We start from the raw sequence: 27,401 nt of genomic DNA, 5'->3' as shown, positions 1-27,401 counted from the left end.
TTTCCTTGTGTTTTTAACCTAGACTTAGGCCAATTTTTAATTAATTTCATTTTGTGCCAGGTTTAAAAAAAGAATAATATTTACCTGACCAACATGAGCTGTTAAAACAATTAAACAGTCAATACTTCTTTCAATAGCTAAGAGAAGCACTCAGTATTTTTCCATCTAAGAAAAGTTTGCTTTATAACCCTAATATTCTTTAAAGTGTGATTTGATTCAGCAGACTAAAAATAATTACTTAAAGGGTGCACATTTATGTAAAAACCTGTATTGTCCAAGTCTAGTTGTATAGCTCCAAAGAGACCATTTTCTGCATTGTTACCTTACTAGGGTAGAGTCACAGAGACCACCTGATATCAAGAAAAAACATTCATTTTTGCTTCAATAAATACGTTGCAGCAAAACTTTCAGCTTAAAATTCTGGCATTATTTCTTCAAACCAACACATAATAATTAGGGACTTAATGGGAAAAACCTCACAAACATATAGTAGGTCTAGATAAAATTCAGCTAGTTCCATGACACTGTAAATGAAATACCTGTCATTAAAAACAAGTCTGAGGTCAAAATCCACCTTTTTCTATCTATTTCTTAAGCACATAAGGAAGGTAAACCCTTTTTTTCTTGAAAAACTGAACATGGTAGACTACAAAACCTTAACTGTTATTTACAAGCCGAACAAAGAAAAGAAAATTAAAAGGCTGCCAAAAATGCACAGAGATGAGCAAGATAAAACTCTTTTCTAAAGTGATACGTATTTAAGTACTTACAGAAGAAAATCCAGTGCTCTCCTAAAACACAAAACCCCACTCTCCCAAACCATTGACTTACTACCTCTCATCTGAAGTATATACAAGCATGAGCTACAAAGACATACTTGTGCTGCCAAGATAAATCATGGCTTTTACTTACTCCTCACTGTTAATGTTACCAAGGTCCTATATTCCAGTTTCACTACACCGGTGCTGTCAGTTCTTCACGAGTGCATATTATCTGAATTCCAATCATGCCTGTAAATCCTACTTAAGCACAAGGCACTGCACAAAACTCTAAAGAAACCCTTAAATACCTTTAAAACGGGCTTCTCCACACCTGATGCAATGCTATTGCACCTTCATTTTGAATAGCCAGCCACGACTTACTCAGGTGGCTTCGGGAGCTTTATTGCCTCAACCAACCCCACACCCCACCTACACCGTCCGATTGCAATGCCTCAGCCTGCCTTTGAGTCCCCAGCTCACTCAGGCTGTTTCGGTGCCGAGCAGATCTTTGCTCCCTTGGAAACTAATAGCCCTGTACTAGAAATTACTGATAAAGGAATTTAACTAAACTTCAAAACAAACACAGTATAACGCTAGGTCCCAGCCAGGAGTTCCTGAACAGACTTCAAGCTGCAATGTTTAGCTTCCTGTAGTTTATTCGTTTCCTAAGCACAAGTGTCTGCGTTTCACTGTCTTTAAAATCAAATAAACGAAGGACGTTATATCCTGCTCGGTGCTATTACTTTTTTCACTTCGGCTTTCCCACGACCAGCGTCAGCTCCAGTTCCAGCAGCACCAGTAAGAAATCTGACAGAGAAAATGAAGCATTTCATCACAGACACCGCTGTGCTTCCCTCCGGCAGATTCCCCCCGGGAGAAGCCCCTTCTGTACTGCCCTCAGCACAGACGAAAAGCTCGAGGAGGAGGAGCGGAGGCTTAAGAAAAGTCCCAACGCCACTCGGACAGAGGCGCACAGGCACTGCCGGCCTCCTTGCTGCCAAGTCTCCGTACTAACACCACAATACCATACAGGATTAGCCGACGTTCTGGAGTGCTGTTACAGACAAAGCTACACAATAGCCACTTCCAGTCAGGGGCGCCGGCTCCAAACGCTTCACTGGCCCGAGCAGTGCCGAGGAGCAGCGCTACGACCGCCCGGCCCCGCCGCGGCCCCAGCCCGAACCGCGCCGGGACCCCGCCCCACTCCACCGCTGGGACGGCCGCCGGCCCGTCCTCCTCACACCGAGCGCGCCCCCCTCTCCTCCCTTCTCCTCGGAGGCGAGCGGGGGGCGCACACAAAGGAGCCCGACCCGTTGCGACCGTTACCGGGCGGAGGGCGAGGCGGCGCGTTCCCCTCCCCACAGCCCCAGTACGGTGAGCGCCATGGCGGCGCGCGCGCACCCGCACCCCGGACGAGGAGCTCCCCGTCCCAACGCGTTCGCCACCTCCCTCCACCGCGTTCGAACGACCCCAGCCCGGCCCGACACACGCACCACCTCCCTCCGCCCGGCAGCCACCGCCGAACAAAGCGCCTCAGCTTCCTCCGCCCCGCGCCTCCCCCGGGGAAGCCGCCTGAGTAGACAAGGGAAGGCGGCGAATCCCAGACACAATGAGAGGCGAGCCGGGACTCACCCACAGCTCCGTGCCCCAGCTCATGGCTGCTCCGTGGTCAGCGCCGGCTCCGGCAGAGGCGGCAGCAGGAACGAGGCGTCGGGCGGCGGCGTCCGGAGAAAGGGGGTCCCGCCGGGCAGCGCCGGTGCCCTCGGTCACTGGGGAGAAGCGGCGGCGACGAACGGCACCGCTCCCAGCTCCAGCTCCGCCTCGCGTGGGGAGGGGGGCAGCCGCGGAGGAGGCTGGGAGAGGGGCGGGCCCGGCTGAGGGGAGGGGGAGAGGCCGCGGCGCCACGCGCGGCCCCGACGGGCGGGGCGGGGGGAAGCGCGTCCGCGGGCAGCCGTGTCGTTAGCCGTTAACAGGGGGGGAAGGCGGCCGCGGGCGCGCGGGGGGCTGTATCCCGGCGGGTGCGAGGCCTCCCGCCGGGAAACGCTGACTCACAGCCGGGAGGCCCGCACCCTGCACACCTGGCACGGTGGCGGGAGGAGAAACAGACACGGAAGCGTTTGTGTTTTAACGCCACAGGTGTGTTCGTAAACCACAGCCGAGAAGTTGGGAGGGGATACCGGGGGAAAGGACCCTGGTTTTGATAGGGTGGTTGTCTGAATGGTATCGTTCAACCACAACCGGGAGTTCCCTCACCAGCTAGAAAGGGAGGGGTGTTAACTCCTCGTAAAATAAGACTTTTTCCACCGAAGTGTCTGTTATGAAGCAAAGCCACCCAAATTTTTCCTCTCACAACATCAGCTCCTTGATTTTCCCCTCATTCTTACTTAAAATACCTTTGGCTACAATAAAACCTCAGTGGAAACACTGATTTCTTAAGTCTCCATGAAACAAAAATTACTTAAATCCACTAATTTTTTCATTTCCAAGTCACCTTTCAGGTAATGTTCCTTTCCATCACACTAAACTTAGTCCTATTTTCCATATGAAAGGGAAATGCAAGTTCTTCTAGACAGATACGGAATTACTGAATTAGAATGTATCAAAATAAGCAGATGAGATCACAGATCAGCCATGTAATTTCTGGAGAGAAATGTTTAAACTAGTCATGTTACATAAGAAATGCACTTAGGTTCTGTGGGCATCCACAAAATTAATGTGTGCCACGGCTGTGGTAGCCACATGTATGTTTTAGCAAGCCAGTGGTCATAAACCCCTAAATTTTAGAGTCTGAAGATTAAGTTCCACACTTGGGCACACTTTATTGACCTCTGACACATCAACTCAGTTTGCAGACTGCATGCACGACAGAAAGCTTAACATGAGCCGGCTTCAGTGTGCGCTCGCAGCCCAGAAAGCCAACCGTATCCCGGGCTGCATCAAAAGGAGCGTGACCAGCAGGTTGAAGGAGGTGATCCTGCCCCTCTACTCTGCTCTCATGAGACCTCACCTGGAGTATTGTGTGCAGTTCTGGTGTCCTCAACATAAAAAGGACATGGAACTGCTGGAACAAGTCCAGAGGAGGGCCACGAGGATGATCAGGGGACTTGAGCACCTCCCGTATGAAGACAGGCTGAGAAAGTTGGGGCTCTTCAGCCTGGAGAAGAGAAGGCTGCGTGGAGACCTCATAGCAGCCTTCCAGTACCTGAAGGGGGCCTGTAGGGATGCTGGGGAGGGACTCTTTGTCAGGGACTGTGGTGACAGGACAAGGGGTAATGGGTTAAAACTTAAACAGAGGAAGTTTAGATTGGATATAAGGAAAAAATTCTTTACCGTAAGGGTGGTGAGGCACTGGACTTGGTTGCCCAAGGAAGTGGTAAATGCTCCATCCCTGACAGTGTTCAAGGCCAGGTTGGACAGAGCCTTGGGGGACATGGTCTAGTGTGAGGTGTCCCTGCCTGTGGCTGGGGATGGGAACTAGATGATGTTAAAGTCCTTTCCAACCCAAACCATGTTGTGATTCTATGATAATATTCAAGCAGAACACATGTTGAGGATTCAGGTAATGAAGCAGAAATTAATAAATTATAAAAATGATGAATAAGCATGTATTTGAAGCCACTCAACTGAACGTGCCTTTCAGGATTAGGAAAAATAATTTCCATTAACTGCTGTAGACTTCAGTTGATGTTTTACATAAGCTACCAATTCACCACATACCTTTATATGATTCTTCAAAAAACATTATCATATCATATAATGAGATAACCTGGTTCAAAACATAATTAGAAAAAAATTAAAACAATTTTCTCATTTCATAGCCTTTTTATATGCATATAAGATTTCTCATTTTATATGCTCTCTTAAATGAATACCTATGCTGTAACTTGCTGCATATCATTTTAGAAACAGGAGTTTCAAAATCTTTAATCGCACATTAATCTACATTCTACTGTGTCCTAACAAAGGTTTGCACCAATGATCTGGGCAGCTTTTGGAGGCCTGATTTGTCTTTTTTTTTAAAGCATAATTTTGAGAAACAGATGTACATTGAACCTTTAAACACCAAGGGTGAGAGTCCTGACCATTCAAATGATTTAGCAATTCGCTACTGGCTTCAGGAGAGCCAGGACCTTTCCAACTGCTTCAGAAAACCTCATCTCTCCAATTGCTTCATCTTAGATACCTAAAAATGAACCCTAAAAAATTAACTTTTGAGTTAGAACTTTGAAACTTAGAAGCCCAATAGAGCACTGAAAATTAATCTACTGGAAAATTGATCCTAAATTCTAGATTTATGGATCCAGAAGTTTTGAAAGCCAGACACTTGGCACTCAGATTTGAAATACTGGCCTTTCCTTGCATGAAACATACAGCAAGAGAGTTTCAACATACAATACATATTTATTTGTGGTTGGCTGATTGATACCTGAACCCTCGGGTTCTTTCACATAACAGTAATTTAAAAATTAACTAATTACTCCAATTTCTGCAATATGTGCAAGGCCAATATTGTCAACATGTCAGGATTTGTTTTCGGTTCAGAGCAATATAGCAAAATTTAATGTTTTATGGCGATCTCTAGCCATTTTAGGAGAAGGAAACTGCAGCCTGTATCACAGGTACATAAATACAGTACTTAGCTTCTCAGTAATGCTTAAAAAGCCTAATTCTAGTTAATGAGAGGTCTTCCCAGGACAAACAGGATTCCTTCTTTCCATGCAGCTCTCTTCAGGAAAGATCTTCACAAGCCCTAGGGTAAAGCAAACATCAGGAACTGAACAATGTTGCAGAAGGACTGGGTAACTCCACAACCTCCAGAACCAGTTGAGAGGTTGCTTCAAAATACCATGTAAAACAGGACAGGTGTTAGCAAGCAGCCTTTGGGCTATACCTACCTTTTAATAGCATATGCAGGCTATAAAGAGGAGCAATCAAATGATATTACTGAACTGGCTTTGAACTAGCTAGCACCGGAATAGGAAACTGTATCGTTGCATTAGAGCACTACTGCAGTCTGGCTAATTATTCACATTCAGAGGTTAACAATTAGACTTGGGAAGTAAGGCTGATTAGGCCAGAAGCTGTATACATTAGCACAGTGTTTCTGGGACCCCGCCTAAGTGTTTCTGCATGGAAGCATGATGAGCCATTTAGCCATATTGGTTCATTCACAACTAGCTCAGATCTTGGACCTTCCATTGTACAACACTGCTAGAGAATTAGTACAAATCCTGACTCAGAGAATACAGTTCACAATTATCTGAGATAGTGCTGATAGCCATTGCTTCTTCAGGTAAAGTAAATGAAAGAGATTTGGGAGAGTTGGACAATGTATATACACTATAGGGAAATGGAGGAATGACTGCTTCCAATATTCCTGGAAAGGCAGTAAGTATTTCATCATCTAATCGGGACATAGTACAACTTTAAAAAACCCTGATGTAACCTTTTAAAATCTGTGTGATATAGGATAAAAACCTTCATAATGCCTTTTATACAGCTTTCATATTGCAGGATTAAAAAAAAAAAAAAACAGTGCAAATCCTATTTCTTGCCAACAGATTTCAGTGGCATTATTAGCATTTGAATTGAAATGTGGGCACGACTGTTTTCAAGATTGGTTTCTGATTTTTGGTTTGCTTTCTACCTGTACTTCCTCCAAACCCAGAAGTGTGTTTATATATATATATATATATATATATATATATGTGTGTGTATGTATGTATCAGGTATGTACATAGAGATGTGCATTTCACCTTTAAAGTAGGAGCTGCCTCTTCTTCAGTAGAGAAGATCATAGCTCATTACAAGAAGAAACTACAAAGGTAACTGATAGTAAGTTAGTTGAAAAGCACTTACCTAAATTACCACGGAACCTGGAATTCATAAGCAATATATTAAGACCAAATATATATATATAAATATATAAAATTTTAACTCATTAAAAATAAAACAGAAGTCTTAGCAGCATAACACTTACCATTTAGCTTAGCAAGAAGTCTGACATCAGCCACCATTAGGCCCTTTCCTTGCTTAAGTACATTCTTGCTTTCGGAGATCCCATGTATATCCTGAGCTGTGCTCTCCTCCAGTTAGGCAGTTCAGGATGTGAAATGACCTAGCTGTAAGATGAGGGGAAGAGTCTACTGCATCTCTGCAGGATATTGCTGGAAATGTTATAATTAATCACTTACAAATTTGACATTGCTTCAGTTATCAGAGATTATAACTGGCCTAAAGCCTAGAAGTAATTAAAGTATTACCGTTCATGATGGTACAATGTTTATTTAAATATTTATTAAAAAAAAATATTTTTATTCTTTTAGTCACATCCTTAAAAATGTCAGTCTCAGGGTGGTGGTGCTGGGAATCAAACCAATACAATAAAAAAGTCTCACTAAAGAGGCTCAAGAACACATAAAAGACATATTTAAGTAATTTTGACACACAGCAAAGGCTTTGTGATAGACTGGATTGTTACGGTACCCTTGGAAATCATTACCATTTTATGGAAGACGATGACAACTTATTTTTAGCTTAGAAAAGTTATTGTTACATTTAACTGTTTTGCCCATCACTGACTAATTAAGGCAGGCTTTAAACAGAAAGCTGCCTGACTTTATTTTTAGACTGAATCCACATCATTGCAGTGATTACAACAGTTATGTACTTTGCTAATTCTGTTCACTTCTCAACAGAATTTGAGTTTACAAGCGTACCTATGGATATTATCCTGCCAGAACAAGTCTGTGTGATTAATGTGGAGTGGCAGAAAAGCTGTCTGGCACTCCCTGTGGGCACGCTTTCTAAAGAGCAAAGCAGCTTAGCTTTCCATTGCCACAAAAATCAGCAGGACCTAACAAATTACTTCCAAATATCTCTTTCTCAGCGTGAGGTGCCATTAATCCTTTTCTCCTCTAGCCAGCAGTCTCTCCATCATATTAAAATTGGACTTTTACTCCACAAAGAAAATGAAGTGTTCCAAACCCCATAAGTATTACCTCTTTTTGCTTCAAAACCAAAAGAATTTTGGTCCCTCCCCCCTTTTACACATGTATTTCTCCCATCACCAGCACTTTAAGTGCTCTAATTTTAAAAAATACTGATGTTTCTAAGGCTTCCACATGATGTAATCATTACTTTACAGCTCAGGAAATAGTTCGAGACAGAAGAATAGGTGTCTTCACACTTCAGATTGTGCCATCTTCTCCACAGACTTCCTCTGTCACCTACAGGCTGGCTATTTAACCATCACCAGCAGCAGGCAAAGGGTTTGTATCAGCGCATCTGACTAGAGGCTTACTTCCACTGGGTTCCTGTTTCAACTGTTAGGCAAAATAAACTCACGGTTTTACTGTGAGTGCTGATTTTTTTGGATTTATTTATTTATAAAGCAGGAAACTGTATTAGTTACACCACACCACCTCTGCTTCCAGGCAGAAGCAAAACTGCACATACCACAGCCTCTGCCACTGATTAGTGTGTTCTAATTTTTTCTCCTATCTGTGAATTTTTGTGGTAAGAATGGTACCCCCCCATCTTTCCAGTCTGTACTGAAACACATTTCATACAGGAAGAGAAAGGTATGTTTCTTCTTCTTCTTCTCTCGTCTCAGCAAGCAAAACAGAAAGACATCACCAGTGACTGGATAGCAGAACTGAAAGGTTACTTAAACCAGCTTAGAGGAGGAAAATGAGAACTTCCATCTGCTTGTATGAAATATCCTGTATTCACTCTTTTTGCTTGTACTATAGCCAAGAGCACATCTTTCCATGCCATATGTAGCAGAAGAAATGTGGTGTCAATCAGCATCAACTATCAACATTATAAGTACCAACAAGCTCTTATTTCACAGAAATTTGCTTTTTCCCCCATGAAGCAAGACTATCACATGGTAACTCAGCATATCTTTTTCATAATATACAACTGCATCCCAAGCTGTAGCCTCAACAATTACAAAATATCAAGGAAGACCCATAAATCATATCAAAAGATTCTTTTTAACTCTATCTGCTTGAATACTATGAATCCACCTGCTTTCCTTGCACATACTTTCAGAATTATATCAAAACGTAACCATAAACACCAAGGGTTTGCTTCTTTAATTTCTGATATCTCCGGTTCACCTAACCAGTATTCTCTGTTCTCCCACCAAGCCCATCCATGCACATTTCCTTAAATTAAAAGAACATAGAGCTGTATCCAATATGCAGTTACGTACAACTATGGTGAATTCCAATAGCCACCACTTTTAATAACTGTATTATCTACAGGCATAAAGATGATTAGTTTTAAGATAATAACCACAGACTTGAATAGTAACTGCTTTCTGCATTGATTACTTAGCAGCTTTCAAGCACAGTGTATGGGTTGACATAGTGTACCAATATTGAAAGATGGAGAGTCTGTCATGGTATTAATTCAAGCTGTAACAAAATGAATAGTGGATGAATGTGTGGCTAAGGATCAGCACCACCCATTTTCAGACTTAAAGTATTTTACTATCATCTGACTGAATTTTGATCAGAAACACAAATGTACATGCAGTTGTGCAAAATCTGCCTTAACACTTGAACGTGATCATTATCCTGGGTTACTGGCTAATCTCATTAAAGGAGTTGTGACAATTCATCAACCGGTTTTCCATTACAACAGACTGTAAGGTTCAGTTAACAGGTATCAGTAGTTACAACACACCCAGCCGAAACCCGTTTTCTGACCGTGACAGCCGCCTGCTGGCAAGGGAAAGAACAAGCAGTGTAACAATACCAACACGTTTCTGCTGTAATCAATCAGATCTTATTTCAGTGGGTGAGGTATGAGTTACACTTACTTGCACCCGAAGCAGCCAAGGATCCCTCGATTGTCCTACCTTCCATACAACTGCAGGGCCTGACTTCTCTCCTTTAAAGGATTTCACCTCTGTGGTTTAATTTCATGTGTCCTTCCCCTATTATTTTTAATCCTCATGAGAAAGTGGACATCCACATTGCAGAAACCACACTTGTGCATGAAAAAGCTGTCAAAGGATCACAGTCTTGAAGGAAACTCAAGAGTAATTCACATACCCAAGATAAGTCTCTCCCTCCCACTAATCATCAATTTAGAAGAACAGGAATTGCTAAATAAATCAGCAATGAGAATGGTAACAATGTGCATAGAATAGATATCCGACTAAGCAAATCAATTACCTTACTGTGTCTCCCTCTCACACTGATAGCCACAATCCCATTTATCATTCTTATTTGTTCCAAGTGAGATTCTGATCAGAGACAAACTTAAGTTTCCAAGTTACCGAAAGCTTAGCAAAACTAAATTTTCAAGTTAATTCCAAAGAAACAAAGAAATCACTTGTATACAAAGGAAGTTTATTTCTGTGATATCGCAATTTTGGAGACCTATTTAACTAAGTTTTAAGACCAGTTCTTTGGGCTTCGAAGGCAGATAAAATCTAGGAAGTAGCCAAGTGAATCCTAGTAAGTCTCTCCCTTTGAGAAAGGGTGAGATGCGAAGGTAACAATATACATAATTTCTCAACTCTTCCCTCCCTAACACACTCGTCTTCTAGAAGCCAGGGCTTTTTCCCATTGGATTTACCACTACCTACTCTAGTGTTCTCCTCATGTCCAGATCTCCCCAGTTGAACATGAAATGCACAGAATATGAGGGTTCAGTTGTGCTGCTGCTGCCTTTGTCTCCGAAAAGAAGCTAGTCACCATTTCCTATGACCTCTTCTAATGCTAAATAATGGCACCGTTTTCAGCACCTGAGTTTGAAGACTCAAGTGTCCTTCTGGGTTGGAACACATACACCACTGAGGCAGGTGACAAAAATAAATCTGAACACAAATACATTACGGGGAAAAAAAAGAAAATCCTTTTGAGCATTCAGCAGCTTTATTCTGTGTTCATGAAGGAGAAGCTTCTAAAATACGCAATCAATACCAGAGATTTCAGTTTAGGGCAGCATCCAATTCTCATTATTAGAGCAAAATCACAATTAAATGCCCTCCAAGCTTATCTGCTACTATATAAGGAATACAGGATATAAGGATATCAGGAAGAAATTCTTTCCTGTTAGGGTGTGAGGCACTGGAATGGGTTGCCCAGAGAGGTTGTGAGTGCTCCACCCCTGGCGGTGTTCAAGGCCAGGTTGGACGTAGCCTTGGGTGGGATGGTTTAGTGTGAGGTGTCCCTGCCCATGGCAGGGGGGTTGGAACTAGATGATCTCCAATTGATGAACATCAATTTACGCTTTTTAAATAGGTAAAATAACTTTTCCAACATTTTGGAGAAGATAACTCACTAAGAGCAGTGACAGACAGTTTAGGCCCATGTTTTCACATTCTTCAGTCTGAACAAATACCTTTTTCACATGTATCAAAAATTACCCATTTCATTTTAATGATATAAAACATTAAGATAAGCTGATTTCATTTGTTTAAAGCCTTAGTTTTAAATTTTATTTAGACCTATATTCTTAAAACCATTTTGTAAGCATCTCAAACTGTAAGACTTTTGTAGAAATGAAAACATGTTTCTAACAGGTTCAAGTTTCTAAACATAAGAACATACTGAAAACAAGAAAAGTTGTTTAAGGGCAATGAATTTAACTGCATACAATTAAACCAGCAATCCAGACAAACTACCACAGGTATAGAATATGAAATACCATCAGAGAATATGGAAGATTCATGTAAGTACATTTCTGAGAAGGAACTGTCTGTATTTAAGATTTCTATTTTACCTGCCTGGAAAATAATTATCTCTGCATGCAAAGATGTACCAGTTAGCTTTTGCATTACTAACACTGCACTGCCTCTTCCATGGGTTATGCTGCTGCCTAGCAGAGAATACAAATTCATCCCAGAAACAAAAAGGACATAGAATTTGATTTCTAATACAGCTGTGGTTTTTCACTCTGTAGTTAACAGAATGAAATTTGAACATAACATTAATGAAACCAAGCCCAAGCCCATAACCAGCAATCCCAAGCTCTGCACTGTTACAAATAACTTATTTCATCTCTGGCAATGACTTCTATAACAAGTCTGTTTTGTTTTCCCAATTACTTGCTCTCTATATGAGTCACCCCTCCATGAAGTCTGACATTAGGATAACATCTTTTTCCTCTACACAGTGCACCACCTTTTTGTTCTAGAGCATGTGAAAGTGTTAGCTTCAAAGCACAGCAAGGACTGTTCAAATACCAACATTATTACACTAGGCAGTATAACATTGCCTACCCCTAATTAATGCTTGTATGATGCTTTGAAGATATAAAAGCTTGATTACTCACTAGTAACAGTATTGAACTAATACCAAACCCATACTAATTCCTTCTGAAGTGAGTGTGGAAGTCAGACTTACACTATGTAAAAACACTAGTTAACCTACATGGGGGCTAAAAGAGATAAATCAATTACTTTGAAACAAGGAAGAAACCATCTCAAAAGTATTACAAAAATTAACCACATAACATTCAGCCTGGAAATGATAGGTAATCTTTACATAATTTACTATGCCTCTTTAAAATCTTCACCCCAGATACATAAAAGTGCAGTAGCTGTTTACATTTAAAAGTGAGGAAAAAAGCCCAGGTTGTAGCAGTACTGTCAATCCTTACTTGAACATTTGGGATAGAAGCCTTCATGTTGTATCCCTGTAATTGACATGACAATAAATCACAGCCATGATGAATTAAAAATCAAACATCCCCTTCCCCAACACATTCAGGAGTATCATCTGCTACATACTTCTACCCTTGGTTATTGGAGTTTATTTATGCTACACTGATCCACACAGCAAAACCCACACTTACTTGATTTATGAGTGATTGGTGCATGGAATGTGGCACATCCAATTGCTTTCACTATCTAATCATATTGCTGCAAAACCTCCACTCCCCAAGTACTGGCTCAGTTGCATTATAGCAGAGTACCACAGCAAAGAACAGCCTCCAATTCAAGCATTCACTGGATTTGTTTTTTTCCAGGAATGCACATACTCTAGCATATTTGGTGCCCCATTCAGCCAAGAACTGGGGTAACTACTTGTAGTACCATCATTATATTCTCAAAATTTCTGATTTTTGTGGCTATGATTGTGTGGAACATAAAAAAAAAATAAAAAAAAAAAAAAGAAAGATTAGTCAAAGTAAGCACAAACATCTTTTGGAAGTGGATCTGTCATTCCCGATTGCCAGCAAACCTTAACTGGTGTATGCTGAGCCTCACTGACTCCTTTTCATCATTTATACCCAGCATACTCGACTCACAGGTGGCACATTCACAGAGTAGGCTTTCAGCAAGCCCCAGGGATCAAAAGAGCTAGCCTGTCTGATTTATCTATAAGCAAAATCAACCTCAACACTGGCCAGTATCCCACTGACGTGCTCCCATTGTGTAAGCTGCAAAGTAAAACTTCTCCATCTTAGATTAATAGTGTAATACTGAAAGTAAATTTAACCCCAGCACTCAATCTTTCATATCACACTCCTCCCTCCTCTTTTGTTTTGTGCATGGTTTACGTGAAATCGCAACACAGCACTGGAAGGCTAAAATGAGGTGTACACTCGAGTTAGGGTTTTGCTGTTCACATCAATCATTAAATCACTTTATGCCTTTGACTTGGCACCGTTTCAAAATCATTCCCAGATCAGCATAGGCATTGCTACACAGAGTCCTCATCAACGGAGGTACCTTAACAAAATCTTAACAGCACCATTTGTAAGTGTGGCTTTCAGACTTTTTCCATTCTTGCAGGTATTCCTTTCCAGTCTTTCAATACCAAATTCAACTAGATGCTTTTAAATACAGAAATTCTAATACCAATTTATGTATTTGATATTCAGAATCCTTCCTTTAAAAGCATCTCAGTGTAGTAAAAAAAAGTAAATACAACTATATTCAGTATCCACAATGTCATGCATACATGCACTTTATTAAAGCAACAGAAAAGAAAGGCTTTGCAATAAAGTCACTTAATGAAAGCACCCTGAAACAGACTGTCAAAGTAACTATGAAAAATCGACAGATAAGCTCACCCACTCAATAGTTAAGAAACAAACACATCCTTATGTATGTTTCTTTCAAGACAAAGTAACAACACAGGTCACTAACCAAACTTTACACTCTATGTATCTGGTGTACCAAAAAACAACCCCAGTGGTAGCACAAGTTCAGAAATCTCTTGTCTTCACTGAACAGCTGGTACATGGTAGGAAAGTAATACAAGACTTGTAGTTTGTTGAAAGATCAGTGAAGATTCTCCCCCTGTTTACCCCTCATACTTGGGGTGGAATGGCTGAATAAGTAGTCTTTGAATGAGACTATCTACGTGACATTAATTCAACAGGAGACTACCAAATACTCTTTATTTCCACACCCTCTGACTGGGGTCTTTCACTTTGTGAAACTATTTCAGTAAGTTACACGTGGTCTACAGCAGCTTTGTCCAACTTTTCAAGTTGAGAAGGTCAGGTTCTGAAAATGCATAGATACAAAATGCAAATCCCAAGAGGACAGAGGACAGGTCAAGCCCAGAAATTTTGTTTGCAAGCATGAACCCCAGTGAACAGCAATGCCATCCCACAGCACTTGGGTCGTAAAGACTTTGGTCACAAGAAGTTTTCAGTGGGTCTAAGTAACAGCTGAGTTCAGGTAATCTTGACAGTTTTCTTTATAAACACAATGAAGACAGACTATTCATTAAATATAAAAGCAATTTTATAAAAACACATCAGAATTTTATTGCTTGAAGAATACAGCATATGAAAAAGCACAAGAATGTCCAAAAGAAAGGTCACGAGGATCCAAACATATTACACCATACATACCAGATGCAGTAAAATGTTAACCTGAATTCTGCATCAGAAAAGAAAGGTGTGAAAATATATCTAGTAGTATTTAAAAGGAAAAGACTCATTTAAAATAGAAAGTGTGAAGGTGTTACAGTACAAGTTAGAAAAGCCAACACTGCACATCAACATTGTATCACTAGACTAGATTTTCTACCTTTGGTACTTAAACCTTTACAGAAAACCACTTCCTCAGATGAACCTTGCCAAATGCATTTCATATAGTAGCCATGAAAGGTTTTTTGTTTTGTTTTTCCTGTTTAAACATAAGCATTCAAACCAATACTTTTCTGAGTTTCCACTGCATTAATGCATTTAAGGAAGTGTTCACGTTTATACAATATGCAATTCTATCTATCTCCAATTTAAACCAGAAGTCACTATGTGACTGAGATGCAAATATGCCAATTGTACTTTGTTCAGATCTCCATGCAAAAATGGGCACATCATTTTCTGTTTGCATTCTTATGTAAACAGACTGCTGCAGCCCTCCTCAAGAATTCTAACTAGAGCAAACTTGCTGAGGACACCAGTTAATGAAACAATCCACATCGTTAGAGAGGTATGGGATCATCTACAGCAGCATGCAAGTGGCTTTTCTAGTCTGCTCAGATTAGTGTACCAGAAGATATGCCAGTATTACTTCAAGTAACACATTAAAACTCAGCAACGGACACTACTGTGCTTTATTCCAACACAAAGAACAGCTGCTCATCCATTAATCAACAGAAGCTTCAAATCAACTATCAAAAGGACTACTACATCATTTCTGTTCCATGTATTGTTGATCACTCTCGGGGAACAGTTTAATCAAAAACCTGGACTTACCTATGAACCAATTTGAAGGCAAAAAAGGTTATCTTTCAACAAGGTATTTTAGTAATCCAGTGGCAATCTAGTCTGGAGAATGTTAGCGTTACGCTGACAACAATGACTAATCAAGGTTAAATAAATTCCCTCTTTTATAGTAGGCATGCTCTTAGCTTCGGCTTTTGCCATCTTAGGCTTGAATATTTAAATCATTCCCAGTTACATCAGTGGAACTAAACCCATTTTGTTTTGCCAAGTTCCAGCTTTACATTTCAACAATATGAATAGCTCTGGACTACAAAATACCATCAACAACAGTTAACATTAAACTGGAGTGAAATAATAGAAGAGTTAGTTCTTCAAACCAGTCTTTGAAGTGAAATACTCAGTTAGGACTGTCAAAGGATGTCATAATAAAACCACGGGTTTATTTTTTTCCACCCCTATACAAAAAAATGACTGAATTTGTACAACTCCTATTAAACATACCTTTTCATAACTTGGTGAAAATGTATCATTTTCAAATTTTAACAAGTGTGGTATTTGAGCATATATAATATTTATTGCCATATACATCCTCATTTTAAAAAGTAAGAATTCAGACTTTACTCTGCTGAACTCTGCTTTTTTTCCCATTAAGAGGTTATCGGCTACTGTACCACTCCCCCCACCCCCCAAAACAGTTAAAAATTCTAAGTAAGATTTTATAGTTTAGTTAAAAGGGAAGAAATTCAAATGTGGATTTAGAGCTTTTTGTATAAATCTCACTATACTTTATAAACTCATTTATTGTAACACTGTTTATTGATCAAATAAATGACGCAATGCTATCTAAAATTTCCATATACACCATTAAAAATCCAAAGTTGATATGATACTGAACCTTAAATCTTCAAGAGTTCAAAAAGAGACAGTTTATACATGTACAGCACACAACAGCAGACACCCCTAGAATACCAACTGCCAGTCCATGATGCATACAAACTTACAGGTAAGCATTCATTTCACTGTTTTCATTGTGCAGGAAAAAGTATTTCTTAGCAAAGACGAATTCAGCTGGTGAATTTCAGATGTCATCTTCATCGTCTTCATCCTGAGAAGATCCTGCCTGATTGGATGCACTGGCTGAGGCAGCAGCAAGCTGTGCCTGTTGAGCTGCTTGTTGCATCTGTAGCCATTCCTGCTGCGCCAGTTCTGCTTGCTGTTGTCTAGCCTAGAGACATGAATTAAATTGTTAAGTCCATACATAGCTTGTGAAGAATCTTTAAAGCACCTTACCTTAGAAAACAGTTTCCTCCACACCTGCAGATTTCTTTTGTATAATTTTTATTCATTTTACTTATAAAAACACGTCTAGAAGTGTTATTATTTGTTTAGTATTTGTACCAAGATGTTTAGCTCTATTCTTCCTTCCTTCTGAAGGGGCCTCTATTTGGAGGATTTACAGTGACAAAAACAAGAGGCAGAAGCTAGTGTACTTAGGGTCCATCGTAAGGACTGCGCTTAGCCACTTCCTAATGGAAAAATTAAGTGAGGCAAAGCAATGGAAATTTTAAGCTTTGATTTCAAGGGATCTTAAGATTTAATCACATTTCAGAGATGAGAACAGCCCTATTTTGTTGATTACAGATACTAAAACTTGCAATTATGAAATCATTCAATTGCACCACAAAGGCACACATTATTACAAAAAACATAGAAGGCATTATCTTCCTTTGCTAAGCAATCTTGGAAAAACAGAGCAATGCAAGGTCTTCTCAAATTCAGGTATGCAGACTGAGGAAGGCTTTGCTACAGAAAGGTACAGTCCTTTACTGAAAAGTACAAGATGCTCTAACAACATGAGCTCTCATTTTCCTATCCAGGATTTTCACTTGGTTTTCAGCAACTATTGTTGATTTCAACAGTTTACTAGTCAATTGTGGTCAAGTTAGAACTTCTATTTCTGAGTCAATGTCTGAGTGAACATTCCATTTTGAGTGAACATTCCATTTTGAGTGAACATTCCATTTTGAGTGAACATTCCATTTTGAAAACTAAAATTTCAGTTAATTTTCTATTTTGAGTGAAGAAGTTATTTAAAAATCTTTAGTCTTCTACTTTTACAAGTCATCACAAAGATCGCAATGATTCCCTTTCTAATCCCACTGCACTCACTGAATTTTCCTATTTTTTTCCCAAGCATCAACAAATTTCACAGTTTCACGAATTTTAAGATGCCAAAAGATGATGCTTTGGAAAGTGATCAAAACCAGTTTATCTACTTGGCCAAATGAAAAAGGAATCTTCCCTTATTTTAAGGGCCATGTTTCCTCAGTCTGTTCTAGCATTAAAAGAAAATACTTTTGCAGAGGTATCAATCTCTTCTCAATGAAGACTTTCCAGTATTTCAAAATTCAAGTGGCAGTGAAGTTACAAGGGTTGAAAAACAATTTAAGACATAGTAAAGTTTCCAACAAAAGAAGACAACAGCATCTGTACACATAGGAGAGGCATATTTATCATACACATGTAACAGTAGGGTTCCCTATTGACCCTGCTACAGTTAAGTTTACTGTACACTCAGGGAGGTGACTGATACACCGTACATGCACCAGGAATCAGAGGCTCAACACTTAACACTGGATGGATCATTTTGTCAGCGCCCACCCTCACTGTCATATTTATAGTTACATCAGCCATTCAAAAATGGGTAGAAAGGCAATAAACCCCAAACCATTCAGCTGTATTGATGAAAAAGTCTTATAACCACCTGGCAAACTTAATTTATTTATCTCACAGACAAACTTTAGTGAGGAAGCCTCATAAAACCCCCAGATCTGTTAAGGGCCTCATCTTGCACAGAAACTTACAGACCTGCATGAACAAAAGGATAAGCCATTCCCGACTTCAAATATTTACAATCATCCAATCTAGAGGCATCAAACATTCATAACATTAACAGCAAGTATTTTAAAGCTACAGCAAGAAGTCCGTATTAGTGGCATGTTCCAGACAATTAACAAGATGGCACAAATAAACAGGCACTTGTGTAACTGTTGTTAAGAATAATTACAGTACCTCCAACAGCCTAAACACAGTTGGTACTGCTGAGATATGAGACTGACATTGCTGACCAAGTAAAAATTATCCAAATTCCCAAGAATAATAATAATAATAATAAAAAATATCATTCATACAATCTTGGATGCATTGCCTTAATTTAAACATTAAGGCACAATATTATAGAATTTAAAAAGAACATACCTGAAGGGGTCATTCCTTAGATAAAGCGTGGCTTGCTTTAGGGTGGCCATGGATTCAGCATTTATATTTTTACTTAGTAGAGAGTACTACCCTTAACGCACTTTATTTTTGCTACTTTTTTATTTGGTATACAATGCTAAGTCATTCAAACAAATAAGAAAGCCAAAACCAGGGTACTAAACTATTATTTGCAACTCCCTCCCTTAATCCAGAAGCAGCATATTAGTCTTCCTAATGTTAGTACAGTCAAACTAAAGTTAGGCACAAACAAATTTATCATAAGTAGTTCAGTGCACACAGACAATAGCTGTGTGGTAGGCTGAAATTTTAAATGCCTTAAAACGCATCATGCAATTAAGATTGAAGTAGTTGGCATGCTGTAATATGAAAAACAAGCTATTGATTGTTTCAGCAAGTTAAAAGTATAGCGAAGAGGGGAGAAAGACACAGTGATCAGACATTACACACGATGGAACAAGCATTTTCAGCAGAGGAAATTAAGCAAGCAAATGGAGAAAATAAGTTTCATGCCTTGGGTAAGGGGAAAGAGAAACCCAAGGTAATTTTCACATCACTTACAGAATGATGGTCTTGCTAAACTAACAGAATAATAGATGGTGTAGAAATATCCATAAATAAAATTGGCTTTTAGTTATTTAAAATTGGAGGTCTTCCTCCAATTTGTCTAGGAAAGCTGAGAGGGGAGAAGACTGGGATGACAGAGAATGTGTGTGTGTCTCTCTGTTTGCACAGTATTTGCAGGAAAATGCTTTTCCTATGCCTGAATTGCCTCTTTAAAAATTTATGCAAGAATTCACTCAATTAGAGTCTCACCAAGAGTAAAGGAAGATGAGAAAGGACAACTTAGAAATTTTGAACAATTTAATGTTTCTTTCAAAGCCTAAGAAGTAACATTTGTACACTGACGGCCAGAAACAGAAAAGACTTTCACTTTTTGATGCATCAAAAGCGGTCATTTCCGGTAACACCAGCTGCCATTCTTTTATTTCCTCAGCCAAGTAATTACTAACATATTCTCTCCAGTAGAATGCTAATACCTAAGAGCAGAAACACCACCATGCTTCTTAAACCTAGTTTATAAAATTTGTTTTGCATATCAAGTGCTGTATGTCAAATAACAGAAGTAACAACTAGCAGAATTTTATTTGTTGACTTCCCCCAATTCAAATAGGCCAAAGTCAATAGCATCACAGATGTCACAGGAAGGGAATACTTCTTAAGGTGTGCACATATTTTTTGTGGCACTAGATCTCCAGCATTAATAATTCCAACCTCATCAGTACAAGTATTCACTTCTTGTGAAGTATAATAGAAGCTTCACTTACTTTTGCAAACAATTCCTGTTGCTGCCTTAGAAGCTCTTCTTCCGGAATGCCGAGGTTCTCCAAGCGTGAACTGGCCTTTCTTCTCTTTAGTGCTACTGTTTTGCATTCTTGCAAGACTTCTTTGACTTCACTGATATATGAGCCAAACCCCAAACTTTCTAGTGCTAGAAAGAAAGAAAGAGAACACACTGTTTCTTTTACAACGTTTTTGATAATAGGTATAAATTTCTCCATTTAAGAGATTTCTTCGCTTTAAAAAGAGTCATCACTTGTCTATCCATCTGGTAACAGAAATCTGTGTTCATAAGAAGATCTGACAGATATATTCCCTGTCTCTTCTATGCCATTTAAGGGTCCATGTTTGCAGGCTAGAAAAATTAAGGCTGCAAAGCAGCCTGTACTTGCAGAGGATGCATGGCTTTCTGATACATTTTTCTAGAGATAAGCATTCTTCTTCAAAAGGCATTTTTCTCCCATCTTCTACACATCAGAATCAAGCAGAATTTATACAACTAAGTAGTCCTCCCTACCTGAACTGTTAACCTTTAGTCTCCCAGGGATTCTGTCTTTCCAGTTCTGTTGTAAGCCTTCAGTAGACGGTAAATTAGCAACCAGTAACAGAGCAGAAGCAAAATGGTCACAGATCCTTCATTTAGACAGAAATATTACCTTAGACCTACGAATTTTAGCTTTTGTCTGTTAATATCTAAATTTGTCTTTCAAGTGCCAAGAAGCTACAAATGCATCATTTACGTATATGAAGTTATACAGAATTACGTATGAGCTCTTTAATGTTTTATTTCTCAACAGAAACCATTTTATTCATCTTCAAGTGAAAACATATTCAGAAACTAAAATCTTGCACTTTTATCTGCCCAAAGAAATCTGAAATGCAACTATATCCTGCAACAACAGGCTTTCTGAAGAATGCACAAGTAACAGGAAGGATTATAAAAAACCAAGTGTGACAAAAAGTACACACTATTTCCTGATGTAGTTACTACTATATGCCTCCAAACATACACACACCCCTAAGTGGAACTTATTACAGAATATGCTAGAAATACTACATAAACAAATTATACTAGAAAGAGGTTCAAGTCTCAGTTTAATAAACCACCTGGTTAATTTCCAGTATTTGCATAAATCAGTTTCCTTCACAGAATGATAGTTGTTTTAGCTTTTATCTTACTTTATTTCACCCTTACATCACAAGCTATTCAAGAAACAGTACTAAAATAAACTGCACAACAGCAGTCAACAACTTGTTATAAACAAGCTCTTGGCTACACTAACTCCAACTATATTCTAACATTAATTTTGTAAGCAACATCTTCTTACGCATAATTACAGCAACATGCCATTTTATCATACAACTAAACAATAATCCAAAGGCATTCACCAGGTTTTCAGCTTCCAACTTGTAGTCAAGGAGACAATTAATACACTGTCTTCAACAGGGCATTATTACAGTACAGCTCTCTAGTCATGCAGGACCACCATTCCTTTAGCAGATAACAGTTGGCAAGTGCATTTACATAATACCTATTTCTAAAGAAAAACAAAATTAAAAGACAGACTGATTTAGAGATAATGAAATTACTCCAGAGACAGTATATGCCAGTTCAGACTCAGCCCACACACAGACACTGTTCAATTAGCCCACAGTTTATATGAACCCAGGACAGAGATTTACCAAAAACCTTTAGCAACTCAATTAATCCAGCCTCAGAAGACAGAAGGCAAATCTACATCTCATGGTCCAGAACTGGTTTTCTAAGCAGTCTATATTTAAGAACTCACGCAATTTTAACATGTAAATAGTATATACAGTAGACTAAAGTAATATCTTTTTTAGTCACAGTATAAAATCTTAAGAACTCTTAAAATTTTAAGAAAAATATAATACTTTTAAGACTCTATAAGTCTAACTTCACAAACCATCATAGCAAAAACACATAGGTGTTCATCAAAAGAACATTCTCAGTGATTAGGGTTGGCAATCTGCTGCATCAGAAAATGAACAATGGCCCAATCTGCAGTCAACAGCAAGATGTGTTTTTCAGGAAATTTTAAATGGCCCCTAAAAGAAAGTAAATTAATGCAAAGGACTCGGACAGTTACGTACTGAGTATAGCACACACACAAAATCTTAAAGAAAGCGTGTGACATAATCAAGCCAGATCTGCACAACTGTTCATCATAATAAAGCTATGAAGAGCCATACATGCACCACAGGTCTAGTGCATTAACATTCTGCTGGCTGTGAAACAACTTACAAAACTTACTATCTTCTTGAAGCACATCAAGGCTTTACAGAACACACACACAGAATAAATATCAACCCCTTTATACCAGCACAGTGTTAAAATGTGGGGCAAGTCACTGCTGTTTTAGCATAGCTACTGTCAGTACCCTAATAGCTCATAAAAAGAAGCTACAGGATTTGCCATCAATCCACAGCCTACCTTACTGCACAACAGATCTGTGTAGACCAAGTAATCAAACTAATCAAGTCCATTAAAATGTCAATTTAACATCTCACCATTTTCAGAATTCAATGGAAGTTCAATTTCTCGTAAAAAAGCCTGCTTTGTCATGGCTCACATAACTACCAAATTAGGCTATTTTCTGTTCCAGGATGGAAGGATATTCATTTCCTTATTAGAGCCTCAGATTCACAGCTGGGTTCCTGATGGTGGGATTCAACAATAAACATGAAGACTCTCTCCACTTAGGACGATTACACAGCCTTGATGCTTTTCGGCACTCTCCAGGGAAGCTGCTTTGTGTTTTATTGCTAGCAGAGAGTGCTTGGCAAAGTCTGAGTACATCTACCAAATCAGATCTCTCATGGGATGCAAGAAGCTTCTGCTTTTCTTTCCCTGTGCTGTTGACAGCACTGTGCCAGTCAAGTGTTTGTGCTACCACACAATGAAACGCAGCAGTGACTTAAGTCTATCTAAAGCATAACCCAGTGGCAAGGGGAAAGAGTTCTAGCTCAGCACATGGTCACACAATCATTTTAACAGCGCAGCAAAGGAAAGGGTGTCTTAAGCACCACTGCTGCCAAACACTTAAGCACAGTGACCAAGTGCAGTTTCACACTATCTCTAATGCAGTCCAATGGCAGGGTGTCACCAACTGCAGTGCCTCTTTCCCCTTCCTCCTTCCCAGTGAAAAACCCTTCCTGGTCCTTGCTTCCGATCTAGTAACTTCTTGTTTACAGGAATAATCAGATCAGCAAACTCATCTGACAGAAACCTGTGCTTCTTCCCTTGATTCCCAGTTAGTTGTATCAGCAATTGCTAGATCCAGCTCTAGGGAGGGCACAAAAGGTTTCTTCTTGGCAGTACGCTGTTTAGACTGGACAGGTGTGAGGCCATTAGCCTCACCCTACTTCTAAAGGGACTGGTATAAGCATTCAAAAGGAACAAGGTATCTGGATGATCAGGTATTAGTTAGCATCCTTATCCAGAGCTATATTAAGAGGCAGTCAAAGCTGCAAGTATCTAGAATGTATGAAGATGGATAAAAACACTGAAATAGTACACCTGTATACACATTTTCACTGTTTTCAAAATGAGCCATCTAAACCCTCCTACCTCAACAAAGGGATCACCTGCCAACTAGCCAGCATCTGGAAGAAGCCAATAGCCCATACATCTTCCTGAAAACAAGAACAACAGAAAATCCAAAACCAACTCCTATCTCTGGAACATTACAAAAAAGTTTTCCTTAGCAATATTTGACTAAAAAGTACAGATCTAATTTGGAACTTCTTCCTAACTCTAAAATCTTGTAACACAAGGACACAAAGCCCAGTAACATACTTAGTTTGGGACCACCTGCTGATGACACATGCACACCCAAGTGCGAATATGCAAAACCACATATTTTGGTTTTGTTTTCAAAACCATCCAGACTAACCCCAGGGCACAAGTAGGTAAAATCTTTACTAAGGACCACCACTAGTGGGCAAAAAAACCTGTCATTCATTATTGCAACCCTAACTATTTTACGATTCTATGATATTCCACAACCTTAATAGGTCATGTTTTGTCCTGTGTTAAGAACTGAGCTCAAATGTTATGAGGGTCACTTGAAAAAACTATCCATCTATTAAGAAGCATCATCCCAAGGTATGCTTCCACATGCAAGCACAAGTTTTACTCTTTACATCCTGAGCTTCTGTGATGCAGTTGTGCTGCTGAACTTCCAGATTTACATGTATTTATTAATACTAAAGTTCATACACAGCACGTATTTTCTTTGCTGTTCATAATCCAGTCAAGTACTTAAAATTCTTGTGGTGAGCAAGCTGATACAATCTGAAGGAATCGTTTTGTTTGGTTGGTTCAACCAGATAATCCCCAAAAAACAAATTACCAAAAAACCCACTTTTTCAACTAACTTGATACCATCACAGTCCTGAAAACAGCTGTACCGTAAATGCTGCTGTTGATATCTCCACTAGACAGCACAGTACTTTCCACTATTACTGCTAGAAATTTGTTTGCAGCAGACACTGGTATCAACAACCTTTTGCTTTAGCAACAACGTGAATGATTCCTGACAAAACATGTCTGCTGCAGACTTAAGGATGAGCAACGAAAGTCTCTGTTCGTAGGAGAATTTAAAGAACAGCAAATGAGACACAGACAGACCTCGCCTTTTACTGAAGGCAAGGGGAAAAAGTCAACAACAGATGCGATGGCATCAGTCGCGTTTAAAGGCTTTTTACAGCAGATACAAATACCCAGTACTACAAGGATAGCCCTAGAGAAATCTGCTTTTTATAGGATCCGACAGGACGACTCTGGATTAAAGGTTGGGCCCCACAAACTCAGCCACGCATCTTTTGTCAGCCTCCAATTAGAAAGACATTTAACACATTCAGGATCCTAAAACACGCTGTGAAAGAACTGTGCAGAATCACTCGTTCTGAGCCTGACCTCGTTTCACAGGTACGAAAAGGACGAATGGGTTTGGTGACTTCACCCAGAGCATCACAGACTTCCCCGGAGCACAGGACGAGGGCTGGTCCCGGGCACGCTCCGCAGCCGCTCTCACCACACAAAGACAACCTCCCCTGGCAACGCGACTGACAAGACACGCTCTGTCTCCGGACCCTCACAAGACTCCCCCGCCTTTTGTGTTGTACAGAGGTGAAAACCAAAACACAGCGGAAGCAGCCGCTCGGGGACGGAGAGGAGCGGCTCGCAGCCCGCAGACCTGCGGGGGACACAGCGCCTACCTTGGATGACATGCTCCGGGGAGATGGTTTTCTTCTCCGATTTGTTGCAGATCTCGTTGGCCTCGGAGGAGATGAGGTGGATGAATTCAGTGCAGCAGTTCACCACCAGCTCGCGGGCGTCGTTGGCCACGCGGACGTTGGGGAGCGTTTCTTTGATCATCTTGTTGATGGCAGCCCTAGGGATGGTGAGGTCGTCGTCGTTACCCGACGACGAGGCCATCCTGGCTGCCGCTGGCTCCCGCGCTCACGGGCTCCCCCTCAGACGCCGCGCGGGCCTCCAGCGCGGGGGGGGGGTGGGAGGCGGGCGGGGCGGGCGCTGACGAGGGAGGGAGGGAATGAAGGAAGAAGGGAGGAAGGGCGAGCGGGGCCGGCTAGAAGCGGGGCTGAAAAGGGGCTGCTCGGGCTCACGGCTCCCTCGGCCGCGGCGCCTGCGACTGCCGCCTCCGCCACATCCTGCGGGCGCTGGCGCCGCCGCCTTATGAACGGCTACGGGGAAGGCGAGCCGCTAAATCACCCCTGTACAGCGCAGCACGGCACGGCTCGACCCGGCTCCCCCGGCGGCGGCGGGCAGCAGTGCCCGGCCCGGTGGTGCGGACGGCCGCGAGGCGGAAACGGTCTGCCTACGGGCTTGACCTGCGAGAGACGTCGCTTCCGCCGGAAGCTGAGACGCGCTTCCGCCGCCTGAGCGCTGCCGCCCCGGGAGGGCCGGAAGGGCTGGCGGCAGCACGTGCGGGCGGCGGCAGCGATGGCGAGGGGCTGTGCAGCGCGCCGCGTCACCCCCCCCCGTCTAGGCCTCCCACTCGGCTGTGCGGCAGCAGCCGCCTCGCCTGCGGTTTACCGAGGAGCGGCAGGCCTTGCTGTGGGTTCAGCGAGGCTTCCGCTATGAAGTGGTGTTTGCTGCCTTCGCCTCATCGGTTAACAGTACCGCGAGGGTTTTATGGAGCAAAAGGAACCACAGCAGACGGCATTTGTGGAAGGCCCGTTAAAACCTGCAGTCCTGGTAGCACCTTGGTGCTTTGTGCCGAGACAAGGAGGCACAAAAGCACAAAATGTAATCAGTTCTGAGTGACGTTAAGTTTGATGGCTTTGTAACGGAAAATAACTGAGGGGCTTGAAGGCAGTTGACATAGTTTTAGGTCCTTAGGACCATTATACAAAAAGTGTAAGAAAAACAATAGAAAAACAGGACCTGGGGATGGGGAATATCTGGGACTAGCAGATGTCCAGGATGGGCAAAGTTAAACTAACTGATAGGTAGAAAGACGGGATGATTGCTATGTTTATGGTGTTAATGAACCCATGAAAATGGTGTAAACATCTCCTGGGGAGTATCAGGGACTAGCAGATGTCCAGGATGGAAGTAGTTAAACTAACCGATAAGTAGAAGGACAGGATTATTGCTATTAATTAAATTGGTGCCTCAAAGACTGCCAGAAGCAATGAAGATTGTTGGAAGAAGTAAACAACCCTCAAAGACCTCCATCACATTTTTGTATGCATGCGGGAAATTTTCTGGAAAATTACGTAGTTCATGTGTAGCCTCACGAATATGTATGTATGCCCAGTAACTATGTAAGCACAGCTTGCATAGCAATACAGTGACACATGTTAGGAGGAGCTGTCCCCTGTGTCTCCCGGCCCTGCGATAAAGAATACCTGCTTGTCAACTTGAAAACTTCGTTGCCGAGTTTGTTCCTGGAGTCTTCTCTGTATTGGAAAGGCAAAAAACACGGTAAAGCAGCCCAAGCCAAAGCTGCAGGCTGGAGACAGGTGAGATACTGATGTGCTCCTGCTCTTGGCCAAGCCATAACCCTGTGCTGAACCCTAACCCACAACAGGACGGTGACAAGGTCTCTGGCTGCACCTTGGGGTGCAGGGGGATGAGTGGCCATGCTCCCTTCAGCCACAACAGCACTACTGTCATTTTAACTCCTGCCTCCCCACTTGCAGCCTAGCTGTTATTCCCACCTCTGCCCCATCTATGCACTGATCTTGGGCTGCAGGCACCAGCCTGGTGTTTTGGGGAAGGAGGTTTGAGTTACAACTGGGACATAGATGAGGCCTCCAGCTGTGCACAGGAGCTGCTGCCGGCACTGGCCACTAAGCACCTTCCGCTGCCTCTTG

The 27,401-nt window shown here is 41.1% G+C and overlaps 2 protein-coding genes across 5 annotated transcripts in view; both read right to left on the bottom strand.

Moving 5' to 3' along the window:
• FNBP1L (formin binding protein 1 like) overlaps positions 1-2,621 on the bottom strand; it is a 56,203-nt gene extending 53,582 nt beyond the window's left edge. For 2 of the 4 annotated variants that reach the window (XM_065675421.1, XM_065675425.1), the window contains exon 1: positions 1,505-1,609. In XM_065675421.1, coding sequence (XP_065531493.1) covers positions 1,505-1,594 — 90 coding nt within the window. In that variant the 5' untranslated portion in view covers positions 1,595-1,609. Of the gene's footprint in view, positions 1-1,504; positions 1,750-2,393 lie in introns of those variants that run through there. The other 2 variants (XM_065675423.1, XM_065675424.1) reach the window with 2 other exon arrangements.
• Positions 2,622-14,469: 11,848 nt separating this feature from the next.
• DR1 (down-regulator of transcription 1) lies at positions 14,470-25,934 on the bottom strand. The gene is made up of 3 exons (XM_065675408.1): positions 25,278-25,934; positions 20,021-20,184; positions 14,470-16,641 (listed from the first exon to the last, which is right to left on the bottom strand). Exons 1-3 carry the CDS (start codon positions 25,495-25,497, stop codon positions 16,495-16,497), a joined length of 531 nt encoding a protein of 176 aa, XP_065531480.1. The 5' UTR covers positions 25,498-25,934; the 3' UTR covers positions 14,470-16,494.
• Positions 25,935-27,401: the final 1,467 nt, after the last annotated feature.

Source organism: Lathamus discolor, chromosome 3 (genome assembly GCF_037157495.1).
Source record: "Lathamus discolor isolate bLatDis1 chromosome 3, bLatDis1.hap1, whole genome shotgun sequence".
In the NCBI taxonomy this organism is placed as follows: domain Eukaryota; kingdom Metazoa; phylum Chordata; class Aves; order Psittaciformes; family Psittacidae; genus Lathamus; species Lathamus discolor.
Note: the sequence above shows the minus strand (reverse complement) of the source record. Positions and strands in the feature narration are given on the sequence as shown.

Excerpts from the sequence above, each read along its gene's own strand:
- DR1 (XM_065675408.1), bottom strand. The coding sequence starts at position 25,497 with ATGGCCTCGTCGTCGGGTAACGACGACGACCTCACCATCCCTAGGGCT. Across the intron at positions 20,185-25,277 it reads CCCGGAGCATGTCATCCAAG|CACTAGAAAGTTTGGGGTTT; the intron begins GTAGGCGCTGTG and ends CTTTCTTTCTAG. Across the intron at positions 16,642-20,020 it reads AACAGGAATTGTTTGCAAAA|GCTAGACAACAGCAAGCAGA; the intron begins GTAAGTGAAGCT and ends TCATGTCTCTAG.